Source organism: Pristiophorus japonicus, chromosome 6 (genome assembly GCF_044704955.1).
Source record: "Pristiophorus japonicus isolate sPriJap1 chromosome 6, sPriJap1.hap1, whole genome shotgun sequence".
Classification (NCBI taxonomy): domain Eukaryota; kingdom Metazoa; phylum Chordata; class Chondrichthyes; family Pristiophoridae; genus Pristiophorus; species Pristiophorus japonicus.
In genome coordinates, this window is record NC_091982.1 from 174,395,619 (window position 1) to 174,415,512 (window position 19,894).

General features: G+C 43.8%; 1 protein-coding gene across 1 annotated transcript in view; it reads left to right on the plus strand.

Moving 5' to 3' along the window:
- Window positions 1-19,894, plus strand: part of psmd1 (proteasome 26S subunit, non-ATPase 1) — a 153,774-nt gene that overhangs the window by 15,085 nt on the left and 118,795 nt on the right. Inside the window, exons 5-13 of the mRNA XM_070883400.1 lie at window positions 4,443-4,648; window positions 5,015-5,158; window positions 6,274-6,500; window positions 8,484-8,550; window positions 11,645-11,782; window positions 11,867-11,955; window positions 14,681-14,759; window positions 16,593-16,766; window positions 17,508-17,619. Coding sequence (XP_070739501.1) covers window positions 4,443-4,648; window positions 5,015-5,158; window positions 6,274-6,500; window positions 8,484-8,550; window positions 11,645-11,782; window positions 11,867-11,955; window positions 14,681-14,759; window positions 16,593-16,766; window positions 17,508-17,619 — 1,236 coding nt within the window. The remainder of the gene's footprint in view (window positions 1-4,442; window positions 4,649-5,014; window positions 5,159-6,273; window positions 6,501-8,483; window positions 8,551-11,644; window positions 11,783-11,866; window positions 11,956-14,680; window positions 14,760-16,592; window positions 16,767-17,507; window positions 17,620-19,894) is intronic.

The following is a 19,894-nucleotide window of genomic DNA, read 5'->3' on the forward strand; positions in this document are numbered from 1 at the left end:
TTTGTCCTTTTAGAATTATGTTGTAATGTGGCCCTTTTTGATTTTTGCCTTAGATTTCTCTGCTCTCCACCTTTCCTTATCTCCTTTTTACCTTTTTGCTTCTGCCCCCATTTTACTTCCATCTGTCTCCCTGCATAGATTCCCATCCCCCTACCGTATTAGTTTAATCCCTCCCCAACAGCACTAGCAAACACTCCCCCCAGGACATCGGTTCCGGTCCTATCCAGGTGCAGACCATCCGGTTTGTACTGGTCCCACCTGCTCCAGAACCAGTTCCAATGTCCCAGGAATTTGAATCCCTCCCTCTTGCACCATTCCTCAAGCCACGTATTCATCTTAACTATCCTGCTATTTCTACTCTGACTAGCACGTGACATGATTACTACCTTTTTGAGGTCCTAATTTTTAATTTAACTCCTAACTCCCTATATTCAGCTTGTAGGACCTCATCCTGTTTTTCACCGATATCGTTGGTACCTACATGCACCATGACAACTGGCTGTTCACCCTCCCCCTCCAAAATGCCTTGCAGCCGCTCCGAGACATCTTTGACCCTTGCACCAGGGAGACAACATACCATCCTGGAGTCTCGATTGCGGCCGCAGAAACGCCTATCTATTCCCCTTACAATAGAATCCCCTACAACTGTCGCTCTCCCACTTTTTTTCCTGCCCTCCTGTGCAGCAGAGCCACCCATGGCGCCATGAGCTTGGTTGCTGCTGCCTTCCCCTGATGAGTCATCTCCCCCCAACAGTACCGATAACGGTGTATCTGTTTTGGAGGGAGATGACCACAGGGGACCCCTGCACTACCTTCCTTCCACTGCTCTGCCTGATAGTCACCCATTCCCTAGCTGCCTGAGTAATCTTTACCTGCAGTGTGACCAACTCACGAAACGTGCTATTCACGACCTCCTCAGCATCGCTGATGCTCCAGAGTGAATCCATGCGGCACTGGTCAGGAGCTGCAGTTGGACACACTTCCTGCACACATAGCAGTCAGGGACACTGGGAACGTCCCTGACTTCCCACATAGCACAGGACGAGCATGACACGCGTCTGGGCTCTCCTGCCATGACTTAGATTAACTTAATTTGGCAGCAATGTCAAAGGTTACCTACTGAAGGCAGAGTGATAGGGATATGATGTGTGGCACAACAGGATGAGGTTGGGTGTGGCATTGCAGTAATGTTTCATGATCTGCTGAGATCATTGAAGGGTTTGCACCACTGCAGCCAGGTTCTCCTGCCGACAACCCCGCTTGTGCCCTCCTGTGCAATGTGCAACCAGGCTGCGTTGGTGTCCTGGGGAGGTCTCTTCCGCCCATGAGAAGGGAATAGAACCTCTCTGCATGCTGTGATTCCCTACATAAGCATATGGAGGGAGTCATTTGGAGAGCCTGGTTGCAGCCGTGCACCTCTGTGCAATGTTTGTCCGTGTTTGCAGCACCTCAGTGCTGCAGAACACTCACAACACAACTGTCACATATATGTGGGCATGGTCACTTTAAGGATACCGGCTGTGACGCATCATCAAATGGTGTCATCAGATCCACTTCTGTTTAATTGGTCGGGAACATCGCAGAGCGGGTTTAACAAGCCCAAACCGCCTGCTGATTACCACCTACCGCTGTCCCTCAGCTGATGAATCAGTACTTCTCCATGTTGAACACCACTTGGAAGAAGCACTAATAGTAGCAAGGGCACAGAATGTACTCTGGGTGAGGGACTTCAATGTTCATCGCCAAGAGTAGATCTGTAGCACCGCTACTGACCGAGCTGGCTGCGTCCTATAGGACATAGCTGTCAGACTGGACCTGCCACAGGTGGTGAGAACCAACACAAGAGAAAAACCTACATGACCGTCCTCACCAATCTACCTGTCACATGACCACAATGATGGCAGTGACCACCGCATAGTCATTGTGGAGACGAAGTCCCGTCTTCACACTGAGGACCCCCTCCGTCGTATTGTGTGGCACTACCACTGTGTTAAATGGGATAGATTCAGAACAGATCCAGCAGCTCAAAACTGGGCATCCATGAGGTGCTGTGGGCTATCAGTAGCAGTAGAATTGTATTTCATCACAATCTGTAACCTCATAGCCTGGCATATCTCTCAGTCTACCATTACCATAAACCAGGGGACCAACCCTGGTTCAATGAGGAGTGCAGAAGAGCGTGCCAGGAGCAGCACCGGGCGTACCTAAAAATGAGGTGCCAACCTGGGGAAGCTGTAACACAGGACTACATGCATGCTAAAAAGCGGAAGCAGTTCTGCAGTCCTGCCACACCCAGTCGTGAATGATGGTGGACCATTAAACAACTAACAGGAGGAGGAGGAGCCTCCATGAATATCCCCATCCTTGATGGTGGAGCCCAGCACGTGAGTGCAAAAGACAAGGCTGAAGTGTCTGCAACCATCTTCAGCCAGAAGTGCCGAGTGGATGATCCCTATTGGCCTCCTCCTGAGATCCCCACCATCACAGAAACCAGTCTTCACCAATTCGATTCACTCCACGTGATATCAAGAAACCGCTGAGCACACTGGATACAGAAAGGCAATGGGCCCCGATGACATCCTGGCTGTCGTGCTGAAGACTTGTGCTCCAGAACTAGCTGCGCCTGTAACCAAGCTGTTTCAGTACAGCTACAACACTGGCATCTATAGACAATGTGTAAAACTGCCCAAGTGTGTCCTGTCCACAAAAAGCAGGACCAATCCAATCCGGCCAATTACCGCCCCATCAGTCTACTCTCAGTCATCAGCAAAGAGATGGAAGGTGTCATCAACATGCTATCAAGCGGTACTTGCTCACCAATAACCTGCTCACTGATGCGCAGTTTGGGTTTTGTCAGGACCACTCGGCTCCATAGAGGAGGCAAGAGTAACTGTCTTTGGCATCAAGGCAGCATTTGAACGAGTGTGGCATCAAAGAGCCAGTAAAACTGAAGTCAATGGGAATCAGGGGGAAAACTCTCCACTGGCTGGAATCATACCTAGCACAGAGGAAGATGGTTGTGGTGGTTGGAGGTCAATCATCACAGCCCCAGGACATTGCTGCAGGAGTTCTCATGGCAGTGGCCTAGGCCCAACCATCTTCAGCTGCTTAATCAATGACCTTCCCTCCATCATAAGGTCAGAAGTGGGGATGTTCGCTGATGACTGCACGGTGTTCAGTGCCATTTGCAACTTCTCAGATAATGAAGCAGTCCATGCCCACATGCAGCAAAACCTGGATGACATTCAGGCTTGGGCTGATAAGCAGCAAGTAACATTCACGCCACACAAGTGCCAGGCAATGACTTTCTTTGTCTAACCACCGCCGTTTGATATTCAATGGCATTACCATCGCTGAATCTCCCACTATCAACATCCTGGGGTGTCACCATTGACCAGAAACTTAACTGGATCAACCACAAATACTGTGACAACAAGAGCAGGTCAGAGGCTGGATATTCTGTGGTGAGTGTCTCGCCTCTTGACTCTCCAAAGCCTTTCCACCATCTACAAGGCACATGTCAGGAGTGTGATGGAATACTCTCCACTTGCCTGGATGAGTGCAGCTCCAACAATACTCGAGATGCTCAACACCAGCCAGGATAAAACAAGCCCCATAATTGGCACCCCATTCACTCACCACCTTAAACATTCACTCCCTCCACCACTGGTGCACCTTGGCTGCAGTGTGTACCATCTAAAAGATGCTCTGCAGCAACTCGCCAAGGCTTCTGCGCACCTCCCAATCCTGCAACCTCTACCACTTAGAAGGACAAGGACAGCAGGCATTTGGGAACACCATCACCAAATTCCCCTCCAAGTCACACACCATCCTGACTTGGAAGTATATTGTCGCTGGGTCAAAATCCTGGAACTCCCTCCCTAACAGCACTGGGGGAGTACCTCCACCACACTGACTGCAGCGGTTCAAGAAGGCGACTCACTACCACCTTCTCGGGCAATAAATGCTGGCATTGCCAGTGACGCCCACATCCCATGAACGAAAAAAAAATCTCGGGAAAGTCATGCGCGGAGTTGACATGGAGCCAGGAGCAGGGTCGCAGCCCACCCCGGACATTGCCCGTCTCCCTTCCCGGTAGGAAAAATCGAGCCCATAGTGTGAGCCCATAGAGGAAATTACTTTGTACTCGCTGGACAAAGGAAATTGAACCCAGAGGTGAAAAATGGTATGTTTATCCATCCAGTTACTGAGCTTTCATTTTTCTTTTTTTCCACTTTCTTTGTTTCCTGGTGAGCAATATTCCTCAGATACTTGAGCTTCAGCATTTCATTGTTGGAAGGCAGGAGTTTGATGGCCACTGACATTTCAATATGGCTGCAAGAAGGGATTGGCAGCTTCAATTCTTTAAGGCGTGGCAGTGGTTAGCCTTGACTTGGTTCATGTGACCAATGTTTAATGTGATTGTTATTTCTTTACTGTAGCGAAGTGCATTGATCATTACACAAAACTTCGAGTTGAAAATAGAGAACTTCCTGATGGTGAGGAGAAATCCATTGACCCTCGATTAGAAGGTATTGTGAATAAGATGTTCCAACGCTGCTTTGATGACCACAAATACAAACAGGCAATTGGCATTGCACTCGAGACTAGGCGACTTGACGTCTTTGAGAAAGTGATTCTTGAATCTGTGAGTATCTCTTATTGTAACACTGCCGTTTATGATGTATTACACTCTTACTTCTCTCTTTCCACCACCTCTCCAAAAAGGAACATTCAAGGGTAGTTCGGTGTTGGCCTTTTATTGTTGTCATAGAATTAATGCTGTAGCTTCAGTTTTAGTCAACCCGTATTATGGAAGTTTTAAAATAATTGTTGGCGATGTCGTGTCCCTGCAATTAGTTAATACACTTTGTTTATTGCAGATGGCATGATGCCATTTTAGAAGCATTTACATTTTTCTGACAACCCCAGTTTGTTTTAATTAAATCCCATGGAAGTTATTTTTGCCGTGTGTTAAGATGCTGGTATACTTAACGCTCCTATTTCTTCACAGAATGATATCTCTGGGATGCTTGCATACAGTGTGAAAGTGTGCATGTCACTGATGCAGAATAAGCAATTTCGAAATGAAGTCCTGCGTGTTCTGGTCAAACTCTATATGAATCTGGAAAAACCAGATTTCATTAATGTGTGTCAGGTAATACCATTTTAACCATATATCTATATAATAAGTCTTGCGTATGGTGCACAATTCCTGTCCACAAACCTTACTTTTGTAAGATTTTTGAGTAATGCTTTTATAGTAACATTTATAATTGAAACTAACCTGTGCAAACAATTGCTGTCATGATGCAGTTGCAGACTTTCCACCACTGATGGCGCTATGGCACCTCCCTATTCATGTCCCCATTGTTTGGCCTTGGGCTGTTCCTGTACCAATCTCTCCTCTCTGCCCTGTTGCCCCTTCTTGTAGCCCCCACAGCGATTTTTTTTCCAGAGCACTTGCTGTGATGCCAGCTATTAAAATCAGTTTTTGATGTCACCTGCCTCAGCTGTCCTGGTCTGACCCGTTCTGGCACCCCAGGCATTTCATTTTTGTTTTGGCCCGCCTGTCCTGGTCAACAAGGATTAGATGGAAGGCAGAGAGACAAATGAGGGAGAAGGAACGTGGGTAAGAGATTGCAAAGAGAGAGGATGTGGAGAAAAATTGGGTGTACGGTATGATTAAAAGTCTTGCATGTGATGCACACTTCCTGTCAAACCTTGCTTCCTTTTGGCACGATTTTCTGTCACCCCTTTTATGTCAACTTTTTATAATGGTAAAGCCCTATCTGTGTTTTATGATTATATCATTTTCAGATAACTTTTTAATGGGAAAAGCCCATCTGCCTGTTGTGCTCTAGTTGGAGGCATGCTGTGCAACCAGCGCCACCTGGTGGTTAAGTCTGACCACCATTTTGTTTTTAAACTTTCTTTTCCCTGATCATGCTGACATGCATGGTGTTCTTGGCAAATGTTCAGTGCAGAGAAGATACATATTTGCAAATTTTAAGTTATTGTAGATGTAAATTTGCACTAAAGAGAGGTAGTATTGAGAATTCAGACTGTTAATTTTATTACACCTAAAATCATAACTAAAAATTGGTAAGCGTTTTCCCTGCAGTGCTGAGTTTGAGTATGTTTTAAATGCTAGCAGGTGGCACAGTTGTGCTACTACATATTTTGCTGAATTGGACCAGTAATTGAGATTACAGAAATGTCCTAGGCTGTCGCAGATGGGATTTGATCTGACTTGTAGTTTTGTTTCCACAGTGCCTCATTTTCCTGGATGACCCCCAGGCAGTAAGTGACATCTTGGAAAAGCTTGTAAAGGAGGACAACTTACTGATGGCCTATCAGATCTGTTTTGACTTGTATGAGAGTGCCAGCCAACAATTCCTGTCCAGTGTCATCCAGAACTTGAAGACAGTAGGCACTCCCATTGCTGTGGTACCAGGTTCTACAAACACCGGCACTGTGCCAACTGCTGACAAAGAAAGGTAAAGTTGCTGTACACAAATTCATAGAGGATACAAGTTTAATTGTATTTACTGGTAATTGGCTATACATTGATAAACTTGTAGTGATTGTTCAGTAACAATGTTGATATGCATATAGCATGACAAACACTTGAAAGTCCTCCTTTGGCTCCAAAAATATAGTAATGACTAAAAGACCGTCACCTCTTCCAGCTATATTTTCTTTTTGCTAACTTTAGTGAAAAGGCAGAGTTATCTGCAGAAATACCCAATCTGCCTTTGTTTCAGGAAACTGCTTTAAAATACACTGCATATCATGTATGCAACAGAAAGGTAACATCTTTGTACCTTTGTTAACTAAACTCTGCTAAGGCAATGACACTACATTTAGCCTAATAACATTTTTCCACGTATCAACATCTGACCAATGTTTCCGTTAAGCTACTTGGGATCTCCCGCTTTTCAATGTGAGAAACCGCGCACGTGTGGTATTTGGAATGGGCCACGTACCCCCCAAAAAATAAGAAGGAACATTGCATCTGACATCTGTGATTTCAGACCTGTCAATGTGGGGGCATTTAACAACTGTTGAAATAGCTAATGAGTAACGAGTGACATCCCCAAAAGAAGATATTCTGGTCTTGTGCATAGTGAAAGGACAATTGTTGGGCTATAGAGAGAATGGGTTAGGACATACATTCAGGATTTGGAGGCTATTGCCTCTGCAGTGTTCTTGGAGATGTTGTACAGTAGCCTGCGTATCACTGTATTGCATATAAGTGTAGTGACTGTTGTCCTACACAAATGTTGTAGATACGTTTTGAGGTTGTATCATTTGTATTGTATTGGAATATGCAATAGAGAAGTGTGTTCTGATTATTTTTCTGTCTATATTCTGTTCAATGCAAAAAGATAAAATTTGGCTTAATGGTAGCACTCTTGCCTCCTAAGTGGGAAAAGTTGTGATTTTAAACCCTGCTTCAGGACTTGAGCACATCATCTTCCTGTAGCTATATAATTTGTTGTTTAACACTCCTCTCTAGAAGTACATCATCATAAGCGGTCCCTTGAACGAGGATGACTTGCTTCCATATGAGTTCACAGATGTTTCAATGAAGGACCTGATGTTCCAGTCCTGAACTCCAGTTGAGGGGGTGGAAGATGCCTGTGCGTGGATTTTAACATGTGATGACTGTTGCACATCAGCCACCACACGGGCTTGACAGAGCTAGGCCTTTATCCAGTGGCAAGGGTTAACCAGGACGACTGGAGACCTGTTCTGCTGCACGGTCCTAGTGCGCGCGCACATCGCAGTGTGGGCAGGCCCGTGCTGCCCCTGGGCCCTCTGCTCTTCTGGGCTCCGTACCCACATTTGCCGCACCTCCGCCACGAACTATCACCGTTTCTCTGCCACGATTTCTCATCGCTCCTCCGCCCTGATCACTCATCGCAAGTCCGCCATGACTTTCCCACTCCTCTGCTGTACCAGGGCCCCGCCGATGTCCCTGCCCACGCTCCAAACGGCGACCCGAGTCCTGATGATGTCACCCACTTCGAAGCTGTCGCACATTTGTTTCAGCTCGCGCTGGAAGCTGCAGTGGCATGCTCCAGCTCTTTTTGATGCCCCGACCTGCGGAGGTGTTCTCACACAGGTCGGGGTGGCCCACGATCTAGAAGTACAAGTATCTAGTAGAAGTATCAGTATTTTAATATAGCGTAATGTTAAAAAGATGAAAAATTGTGTAGGTGTTGGGTGTATCGGAGCATGTTACTTTTTATATCCCTTCATCTATACTTGACTGTACATAGAAATAGTAGTCCATAGCGGAAACCCAGAGATGAAAATTCAAGGCTGTTGCTTCCCTTTATAGCTGAGCTTTGAACATAGAATGAAGCTTACGAAGAAGAGAGATTGTTTCAACTTAAGTAGATTTTTAAAAAAAATTAATGATCAAGCTGCTAATATTTCTCTGTGTGAACTAATATTTTGAATTCTATCTCCAGTGAAGCTATGGAGACGGAGGAAAAATTGGGAAGCTCACCAGTCGCATCCATGAAACCAACAGAATTGGTGAGAGAATAAAGAAGACTACTGTTTTTTTTTTCCCTCACCCCTTCCCTTCTGTTTACCCATTGTGGAATCTTGTTCTGCATATGATTTCTCCTATCAAGATGATTTGTCTGAGGTCTCATGCAGTGCCATTTTGTAGCAAGCTGCTGGGTGATGCACAGTAGTCACTTAGAATCACTGGCTTTCTGTTTTTGCCTAAAGAGAAAGGACAATTGCTTGGTGTCATGTTTCAGGATATTTTGATCATTTTTCCAAACAAAGGATTTGAAAATTAGTTACTTTTTAATGTTTCTTTCAGTGAAGTATATTCATGTTTTTCTTTTTATATAAAAAAAACACCGAGATGAAAGGGTTTATTATGCCAAATGGGGATTGTTTCCTTCAGAGACTAATCAAACAATTTGTTAGCTTGTCTGAATAATCAAGCAACACCTCACACCAGTTGTGTTTGAAATTCCTCTCGTCCCTGTCTGTGCCTGCATCTCTTTTTTAAAAAAAAATAAAAAAAATATCTGAAATGAAGGCTGCAAAGGCAATCATGTTTGTTAAGGGAAAGCTGCAAGCGATCTTGCTGAGATAAAAAGGGTAGAAATACAGGTGCTGTGCCTAAAATTTGGGACAGAGGCCATTCCGGATTTCGGGCTTTCCCGGACTTTCGATTTGTTTTCTGACGTCACGATTCCGGAAACACCCGAGCCAGATTCGGGTATTTTTGGATTTTGGAATGTCAGAAAAAGGTGGTGGGGGAGGTGGGGATTCTCACCGAAGAGCTGTTCTGGCCGTTCGGCTCCTCCAAGCAGGTTGTCGTTGGGCGGGCCTCACCGAGGAAGATGAGGTCGGGCGGGCTGACCCTGCCAAGGAAGATGTCGTCAGGCGGGCCCCGCCATGGTAATGTTTGGGTAGGCCGGCCCCGCCAAGGTTGTGTTCGGGCAGGCCGCTGAGGAGGCCCCGAGGTAAGGACAGCGGCGGGGTCCTGAGGTCGGCAGGGTCGTCTGGTCCGGATTCCAGAACATTTTACGGATTCCAGACGACCCTGCCACCGATCAGTCCGGAATCTGGATCTCCGGATTCTCGATGCTGCACCTGTACTGGAGGATAAGAACATAAGAAATAGGAGCAGGGATAGGCCACCTGGCCCCTCGAGCCTGCTCCGCCAATTAATAATATCTTGGCTGATCTGATCATGGACTCAGCTTCACTTCCCTGCCCGCTCCCCATAACCTTTATTCCCTTATCGCTCAAAAATCTGTCTATCACTGCCTTAAATATATTCAATGACCCAGCCTCCGCAGCTCTCTGGGACAGAGAATTCTATAAATTTACAACCCTCAGAAGAAATGCCTCCTCATCTCAATTTTAAATTGGCGGCCCCTTATTCTGGGATTATGTCCCCTAGTTTTAGTTTTCCCCATGAGTGGAAATATCCTCTGCATCCACCTTGTCGAGCCCCCACATTATCTTGTATGTTTCAATAAGATCACCTCTCATTCTTCTGAACTTCAATGAGTATAGGCCCAACCTACTCGATCCATCTTCATGTCAACCCCCTCATCTCCAGAATCAACCTAGTGAACCTTCTTTGAACAGCCTCCAATGCCAGTATATCCTTCCTTAAATACGGAGACCAAAACTGCATGCAGTATTCTTGGTGTGGCCTCACCAATACCCTGTACAGTTGTAGCAGGATTGCTCTGCTTTTATACTCTCTTCCCCCTTGCAATAAAGGCCAACATTCCATTTGCTATTAAGAACTAGTTGGTTTATTAACAAAAGGTTTAACAGTCACACTACACATTACCAGTTCATCCACCAGGCTCACACCACCTGCCTCATCGTGGATCCCCCGAACCCAAGTGGCTGGGGTTTTATTGAGTCTTGTGAACATCACGTGACTGGCTATGCCACTCACACCTCAACAGCCCTACCATCCTGTGAGCATACTCAAAGATGCATACATTACACCACTGATGTGGGATAGTGTACTTTGCTATTGTGCAAAGGTAGGTAGTATGGATTGAATGAAGCAATAATGTACTTTTTATTAATTAGTATGAAGCCTCGTCTTACCAAATGTTTGCTCGATCCACCTTTGGAGAGATTGAAGAAACATTTGCAAAGGATGAGATTACAAGGGAATTGCTTTTGTTATGCCGTTGGGTTACACTATCGTACAAATAGCTATAGGGTAGTGTCAGTCAACTACCATGAAAGACTCTCGGACCATTTGTAGGAGCGATTGACACCACTGAAGCCAGGAAGGTATATCTGGCTGACCTGAATTTGTAACACTTGGACTCCCATTTGCTTTTTGCCCATGGAAATTTGACATGGCACTGTATTTGGAACTAAAAGCTCGGTGTGGTGAATTGTGGGCATTCATTATGACCAGTGATCGGTTTAGGAAATCACTAATAAAAAAGTTCCTATCTTGTCAATGAATCTGTACTCTCAATCAATATGTGTGCTACTGTGGATGGAGGTTGAAGGAGCAAATGCCAATAATTTCCTGAGATGGGGAATTTTTCTTTTTGTAGCTATAGCTAACTACAAAGTAAAATATACAAAATAGTTTATGTTCTAATAACATGGGTTGTGTTTTGTACAATGCAATTAGTGTTAGCTAGCTAACATAATTAACTAACATAATTTTATTGGCATATCAAGATTTTAGAAATATACAGAAGTGTGGCCCAATCCAAAGATTCAAACAGATGGAGTTTTTTTAATTTGCAGTCTTTTTTTTAAATGGAGCTCATATGGCATTGGAACCTCCCCACCTGCCCTCATTTTTTTTTGTGTCCAAGTGAGAAAAGAATAATCTTGGAAACAGGGCAGGAAGGCACTGTTGGTATGAGAGCCAGAGTGTTTTGGTAGGAGAAGGGGGGAAATGAGTGGTTAAAAGGAAATAGGGTGCTGATGTGAACTTGTAACCCTGAGAATCTCATTAATTATTAACTCTAAAATGGGTGTTTCTGTAACTTTGCTTTATAATACACGCAAACAGTAAATGTGTAGAATCTAGGAAAATATATGTTGTTTTAAAAAGCTCTTAAAGAATGTTTGGTAGTTAGAGGTTTTGTATTTTATTTTTCAGTCTTCAGAGTCCAAGGCCTTGCAGGATCAGAACACAAAAATGATAAAAATACTAAGTGGTGAAATGTCTATTGAGTTACATTTACAGTTTTTAATACGAAACAATAACACAGATCTTATGATATTAAAGAACACAAAGGTAAGAGACTGCAGCTACCTTTGATTTTTGAATTTGAGTAGTCACTTTTGTAACATAATTTGTGAAAATTTATCTATTTGCTAGGATGCAGTAAGAAATTCAGTTTGCCATACAGCAACCGTGATAGCCAATTCTTTCATGCATTGTGGAACAACAAGTGACCAGTTTCTCAGGTAAATCAAAATGCAGTGTAAGTTTTGTTTTATTTGTGAAGTAGTGAGATTAAACAAAAAATAATTTTGCAAGGACAATAGTAACATAGATGAGTCTTCCCTTCAATCCATGGATAATAGTGTGGTGAAATTCTTAATGTATTCTTGTGGGGTAGAAAAGCATTGCGTGAGACTATTTATTTTGCTTTGGAATGTGTCTTGATGAGCAGTGCAATATGCTGTCAATTACAGGTTGTGAAAAATCTGGCAGAATGAAAACTATACCACATTTTGTTTGTTTTTATACCAGCATTGTCGAACTGGGGAATTCACCAGGACAATGTTCTTTTTTTTTCTCATTTTGCTGAAATGAATTGCAGCTTCAAATAAAATGGCCTCCAATGGCTGAGCGTTTACCTCATCAACATCATAGGCAGTCCCTCGGAATCGAGGAAGACTTGCTTCCACTCTTAACATGAGTTCTTAGGTGACTGTACAGTCCAATATGAGAACCACAGTCCCTGTCACAGGTGGGGCAGATAGTCGTTGAGGGAAAGGGTGGGTGGGGCTGGTTTGCCGCGCGCTCCTTCCTCTGCCTGCGCTTGATTTCTTCACGCTCTCGGCGACGAGACTCGTGCTCAGCGCCCTCCCAGATGCGCTTCCTCCACTTAGGGTGGTCTTTCGCCAGGGACTCCCAGGTGTCGGTGAGGATGTTGCACTTTATCAGGGAGGCTTTGAGGGTGTCCTTGCAACGTTTCCGCTGCCCACTTTGGCTCGTTTGCCGTGAAGGAGTTCCGAGTAGAGGACGCTTTGGGAGTCTCGCGTCTGGCATGCGAACTATGTGGCCTGCCCAGCGGAGCTGATCAAGTGTGGTCAGTGCTTCGATGCTGGGGATGTTGGCCTGGTCGAGGATGCTAATGTTGGTGCGTCTGTCCTCCCAGGGTATTTGTAGGATCTTGCAGAGACATCGTTGATGGTATTTCTCCAGCGACTTGAGGTGTCTACTGTACATCGTCCATGTTTCTGAGCTATACAGGAGGGCGGGTATTACTACAGCCCTGTAGACCATGAACTTGGTGGCAGTTTTGAGGGCCTGGTCTTCAAACACTCTTTTCCTCAGGCGGCCGAAGGTTGCACGAGCGCACTGGAGGTGGTGTTGGATCTCGTCATCAATGCCTGCTCTTGTTGATGGGAGGCTCCCGAGATATGGGAAGAGGTCCACGTTGTCCAGGGCCTCACTGTGGATCTTGATGACTGGGGGACAGTGCTGTGCGTAAGGACAGGCTGGTGGAGGACCTTTGTCTTGCTAATATTTAGCGTAAGGCTCATGCTTTCGTACACCTCAGTAAATACGTCGACTATGTCCTGGAGTTCAGTCTTTATATGTGTGCAGACGCAGGTGTACTGTAGTTGGACGACAGAGGTTGGAGTGGTCTTGGACCTGGCCTGGAGACGACGAAGGTTGAACAGCTTCCCACTGGTTATGTAGTTTAGTTCCACTCCAGCGGGGAGCTTGTTGGCTGTGAGGTGGAGCATGGCAGCAAGGAGAATTGAGAAGAGGGTTGGGACGATGATGCAGCCCATTTTGACCCCAGTCCGGACGTGGATTGGGTCTGTAATGGATCCGTTGGTAAGGATCACGGCCTGCATGTCGTCGTGGAGCAGGCGGAGGATAGTGACGAACTTTTGGGGGCATCTGAAACGGAGGAGGACGCTCCATAGACCCTCTCAGTTGACTGTGTCAAAGGCCTTTGTAAAGTCGAAGAAGGCCATGTATAAGGGCTGTTGCTGTTCCCTACATTTTTCCTGCAGTTGTCGTGTTGCAGAAATCATGTCCGTAGTGCCCCGACGGGGACCAAATCTGCGCAGTGACTCCGGGAGGAGCTCCTCTGCCACAGGGAGAAGACGGTTGAGGAGGACTCTAGCGACGTTTACCTAGTGAATAGTTGAACCATGCAGACTGGAACTATCCCAGGTTTGATTCTTAGGCCCCGACCCTGGTGGAAGCTAAGTGCTGCCCAAAGGACTGCTGAGATCCTGACTGTACTTTAGGTCGGAAGTTTCTTGAAAAAGTCCTGGAAAGACCGCCCGGTAGCAAAAAAGCAATTTACGCCCTGAATATGGGCGACAGCGGGCGGGAGCTCCCAATCTCAGTGGCAAATGCAATCCTCGGCAAAGTACTGCCGAAGATTGAGTTGGGCTCAGGGAGGGAGGGAACAGATAAAAATTAAAATTTCCCCAAAAAAACACAAACCTTCAAGGGACTCCATCCACCTGAATCGCTGGGGAAAAAAATAAAATAAATTTACTAACCTGTTTTTACAGATCTTCTTGCTTACCGTTGAGGTTAGACCTGCAGCCACGCAGTGGTCCTTTCCCCTGCTGCAGCAGAGGTCCACCCAGACCAAACTGGCAGCTTGGCGGGCGGGAGGACACTTGCGCGCATCAGCAGGCAGTCCCCAGCGGTCTTCCCTCCCCGCCGGCGGGAGGCCTCCACCAAACTCGCTCGGAGGGGAGACCGTCCAGAAAACTCAGCGGCAGCGGGTGGTGAGTTTGGCCCTTTGGTCTGCTGAGTTGGCTGATCTCAGGCGTGGAAATCCAGATACTACAGTTAGTCTCTGCACCTGTGGGTTAGGAGGAGAAAGAACAAGTGAAAATAATCCAGAAGTGATGATAAGTGGAATACATTGTATGCTATTTTTTAACAAAAGCATCAGGCTCACAATTGAATTATTTTGTTTTCCAGAGAGAATCTCGAGTGGTTGGCAAGAGCCACCAACTGGGCTAAGTTTACAGCAACAGCCAGTCTGGGAGTTATCCATAAGGTAACTAATTACACTACAGTCTCTGGAAGAGCAAGGAGCTTGATCTTAAATAAACTGTCCTGAATTGTGCTCTGGGCTGTTTCATTTTTTTATCTAAACCAGAACATTCAAGTTTTTATTTTTTTTTGTTTCTCTTTTTACACTATTTCTCTCTTCTTGCGCGCTTTCCCGTATCAGAGATTGACTAATACGTCTATAATTTAGAAATGTCCTTTTTATATTTCTTTCAGGATACTGCCCTTTACTTTAGTGAAATTATTACACTTTTATCAGTTCTGACCAATTCAAGTTGGCAGGTTAAATGGGGTTTCTGATTCATGCTTCTTAATTGTGTTTCTGGAATACAGCTAAGTACAAATGGATGTTCCTATCAAACTTCGCAATTTAATTAGGGATCACAGATAGCAAGTACAAGTATCCTGAAATAATGTACTGCAGATGCAAGCAAGAAATGAAAGACATTAACATTGGTGTACCATAAAATGCCAGGCACGTCAAATTAACTATCTTAACCTTTACAAAGCAACTAAGATAATGAAACCTCAATTAATTTAGCTGTAGAAAAAATATAATTGCCACCCAAAACAAAAGATCCAACTGCAAAGAAAATTAAATTGTTCTTTGGTAGCCATTTGCATAAACAGAATATTCCTGTGTGTGTAACAGTGTCATGAGACGTTAAATATAACTAGACTTTAGCATAATGGGGTCAAGTATGTAATTACTGCGTAAATGATAACTCCGCTATAATCTAAATTTCAGTTCCCGTGCAGCCAAATAGTATTAGTTTATTTCTAATTTTCCGCTTCTCCTGAGGGCAATAGCTCATGTTAGTATATGATTCCATGGGTAAGCAAAGTACCATGCCTTAGTAGTCATTCATGTGTGAACTGTGATAATGGGTATTTAAAATATGTTTAGAGATGGGGCATCGCAGCCTTCTGTTGTTGTCCAACAGGAATTGCTGACTAGCCACGGGTGTGGCTACGGGGACACTGTTTTAGCCACATGCATTAATTTTAGTAGAATAAATTTTTCTGAAAAGCAATGGTTTTTGGCAGAGGATTGCACATTCTAACCACCCTTCCTATTTTTTTAACTTCCCTTTTAATTGTTTGTGATTATAATAATTTTTTCCGCCTTGTTACAATCTCACCAACTAGTTGAAACAGTTCATTATCTTATCCTATCATCAACTATCTGGTCACTTGTCCCAAAAACAGTGGTTCTAAGCTCTAGTGAAAAAATGTCCCTAACTTCTGAAATCTCTCATAATTGCAATCTCTAATCCTTGGCAACATCCCAGTGAACCTATGCTACATCTCTTCCATTGTTTTTACATCCATCCTATAATAGAGTGCCAAACATTGTATGTAGTATTCCAACTGTGTCCTAACTAAGGTCTTGTACAAGTCCAACATTACTTTTCTTATTTTTGTATTCTATGTCTTGTTGATACAAAGTTAAGTATTTTGTTTGTCTTAATGGCCTTAGTTGCTTGCATTAACATTTTGATGACCTATGTTTCTGCTCATTAAGCTCCCTATGCTTCTATACGCCATCTAAAATCGTGCCATCTATTTGTGTACCGATGTTGCTGTACCCGATGTTTAAGTAAGCCACTGCTCTTGATATTCCTGGGAGATAATGGTTCCAAGCTCTAGTGAAAAAAGTCCCTAATTTCTGAAATATCTCTTCATAATTGCAATCTCTAATCCTTGGCAACATCCTAGTGAACCTATGCGGCACCTCATCAACTGTAAATACTCATATTTGTATTATCGGATAATATTTCCCTGAAATCTATATTGTGGAATTCTGTTTCTTTTCTAGGGTCATGAAAAGGAGGCATTGCAGCTAATGGCCACATATTTACCCAAGGACTCCTCACCTGGCTCAGCTTATCAGGAGGGAGGAGGTCTGTATGCTCTCGGTCTCATCCATGCAAATCACGGTGGTGACATCATAGAATATTTGCTCAACCAGCTAAAGAATGCAAGCAATGACGTAAGTGTACTTAAAAATGGTAAAGTACACTTGACTGAAGCTCTTGTGTCCAAATTAGAATTCTGATCTCAATAGCCACAACCTTGTAGAGAAACCTTGCACCCTCAGTAAGTTGATGTCACTATTTAAGGACGCTGGGTCAGATGTGGATTATTAACAGGGCATGCGGCTTTACATATGCCAACAGTGTTGTGTGTTATTAACTGCCTTTCACTGTGTGTTATTAACTGCCTTTCACTGTGTGTTATTAACTGCCTTTCACTGTATGTTATTAACTGCCTTTCACTGTGTGTTATTAACTGCCTTTCACTGTGTGTTATTAACTGCCTTTCATGCAGCTACTACAGATTGAGAGTCCATTTTTTTTATTGCCTATTTATGGTAGCAGCAAATGTTCAATCTTCTGAAAAATTAGCTTCAGTGTGCCATTATAGAGAACATGAATTACTATTTCTGATCTTAGTCAACTTGGTCTAAGTTGGTCTAACCACAGGTTAACTTTAATTTGTGACACGGGGCTCCACCTAAAACGTTAGCCTGTCTTATTATCTTTTCAGATACTGATGTATCTGCATTTCCAGTGTTAACTGTTTTTATATTATCTTACGGTGCCTGTTGTCATAAGTTTGGCAACTCCATATTATGGTTGTTTGTCTCTAGTGTAGTTTGCAAAAAATATCTAGTTTCATTTTACTTGCCTGTTTTTCTTAGTTGATTTTGACCCGCTTTTTTCACCTGTAGATTGTGCGTCATGGTGGGTGTCTTGGTCTTGGTTTGGCTGCACTGGGTACTGCTCGACAGGATGTCTACGACCTACTCAAAACAAACCTGTACCAGGATGATGCAGTTACTGGTATGGAAGAAATAAACTTTGTGACAAATAAAATAGTAATGAATTAAAAGATATATGGGTGTTTGTAATGCTGACCATTGCACTGCTAAATGCCTCTTGATTTTCATTCTAGTGATCCTGAATTCTTTCTCCACATCTTTCCTCTCACCTCTCCTCCCAAAAACATTAAAACATTAATCTCAACAACCATTGCCATGCAGAGTGGGAAAAAGATTGGCCTAGTGCAATCAGTCTTCCTGACCAATAATATGCTGTTTTTTGATAGCTGTATCACATCCTGGCTGGCACTTCATGGGTACAAATGTAACATATGATTTACTTTGATTTTTGTTCCAATTATAGTCCCACTTTAACTTTCGTTGTAACTCAGCTGCTTTGTTTGAGTTTGTATTATGTAGATAAGCATCCCAACTGATTGTAATGAGAACAAGAGATTGAATAGTACATTTGCATTCCAGGCGTGAATTGGGTTTCACCACACCCAGAATTGCAAATTTCTCACGTTCTTCTGTGTGGCAATACTAAGTGAAAAGTTTACGTGTTTCCCAATAAAAAGCGAGGATCATCTTTGGATTGTTAGAAACATCTAACCGTCTGATCCAAAGTGACATTTACAGATTCTCTGGGTGAAAATACACAATTCTAGCTCTCAAATCTGTTTGTTCACTGGTTTCATTATTTTCTATTGTAATGGAAAAGTAAATCTTGCCAAAACTATTTTGCAGCACTTCTCTCCAGGCTAATGCCTTTGGACAGCAGGACGGAGAGATTTAGACTGTGATCAATTTAACTAGGAGAAGTACCTTTCTTAGCAAATGAGGCAAACTTTCTGTCCCTTGTGATGTGTAGAGAAGCTCTGGATTGCAAAGCATGTGATGTCTAAACCCATTTTAGAACTGCTAACCCATCAGTGATGGGTAGAGTAAGACCAACTCTAGTCTTGTCTGATATTTTCCCTTGTTTATTCTTGAAGTAACAATATTAGTGAAGACAAACGTAGGTCCCTTGCAGCCAGAATCAGGTGAATTTATAATGGGGAACAAAGAAATGGCAGACCAATTGAACAAATACTTTGGTTCTGTCTTCACGAAGGAAGACACATAAAACCTTCCGGAAATACTAAGGGTCTAGTGAGAAGGAGAAACTGAAGAAAATCTTTATTAGTCAGGAAATTGTATTGGGGAAATTGAAGGCCGATATATCCCCAGGGCCTGATAGTCTGCACCCCAGAGTACTTGAGGAAGTGGCCCTAGAAATAGTGGATGCATTGGTGATCTTTTCCAACAGTCTATCGACTCTGGATCAGTTCTTATGGACTGGAGGGTAGCTAATGTAACACGACTTTTTAAAAAAGGAGGGAGAGAGAAAACGGGGAATGATAGACCGGTTAGTCTGACATCAGTAGTGGGGAAAATGTTGGAATCAATTATTAAAGATGTAATAGCAGCGCATTTGGAAAGCAGTGACAGGATCGATCCAAGTCAGTATGGATTTATGGAAGGAAAATCATGCTTGACAAATCTTCTAGAATTTTTTGAAGATGTAATTAGTAGAGTGGACAAGGGAAAACTGGTAGATGTGGTATATTTGGACTTTCAAAAGGCTTTTGACACGGTCCCACACAAGAGATTAGTGTGCAAAATTAAAGCACATGGGGGTAATGTATTGACGTGGATAGAGAACTGGTTGGCAGACATGAAGCAGAGAGTAGGGATAAATGGGTCTTTCTCAGAATGGCAGGCAGTGACTAGTGGGGTGCCGCAGGGTTCAGTGCTGGGACCCCAGCTATATTTACAATATACATCAATGATTTAGATGGAGGAATTGAGTGTAATATCTCCAAGTTTGCAGATGACATTAAACTGGGTGGCGGTATGAGCTGTGAGGAGGATGCTAAGAGGCTGCAGGGTGATTTGGACAGGTTAGGTGAGTGGGCAAATGCATGGCAGATCCAGTATAATGTGGATAAATATGAGGTTATCCACTTTGATGGCAAAAACATGAAGGCAGAATATTATCTGAATGGTGATAGAGTAGAAAAAGGAGAGGTGCAACGAGACCTGGGTGTCATGGTACATCAGTCATTGAAAGTTGGCATGCAGGTACAGCAGGCGGTGAAGAAGGCAAATGGCATGTTGGCCTTCATTGCTAGGGGATTTGAGTATAGGAGCATGGAGATCTTAATGTAGATGTACAGGGCCTTGGTGAGGCCTCACCTGGAATATTGTGTTCAGTTTCGGTCTACTAATCTGATTAAGGACGTTCTTGCTATTGA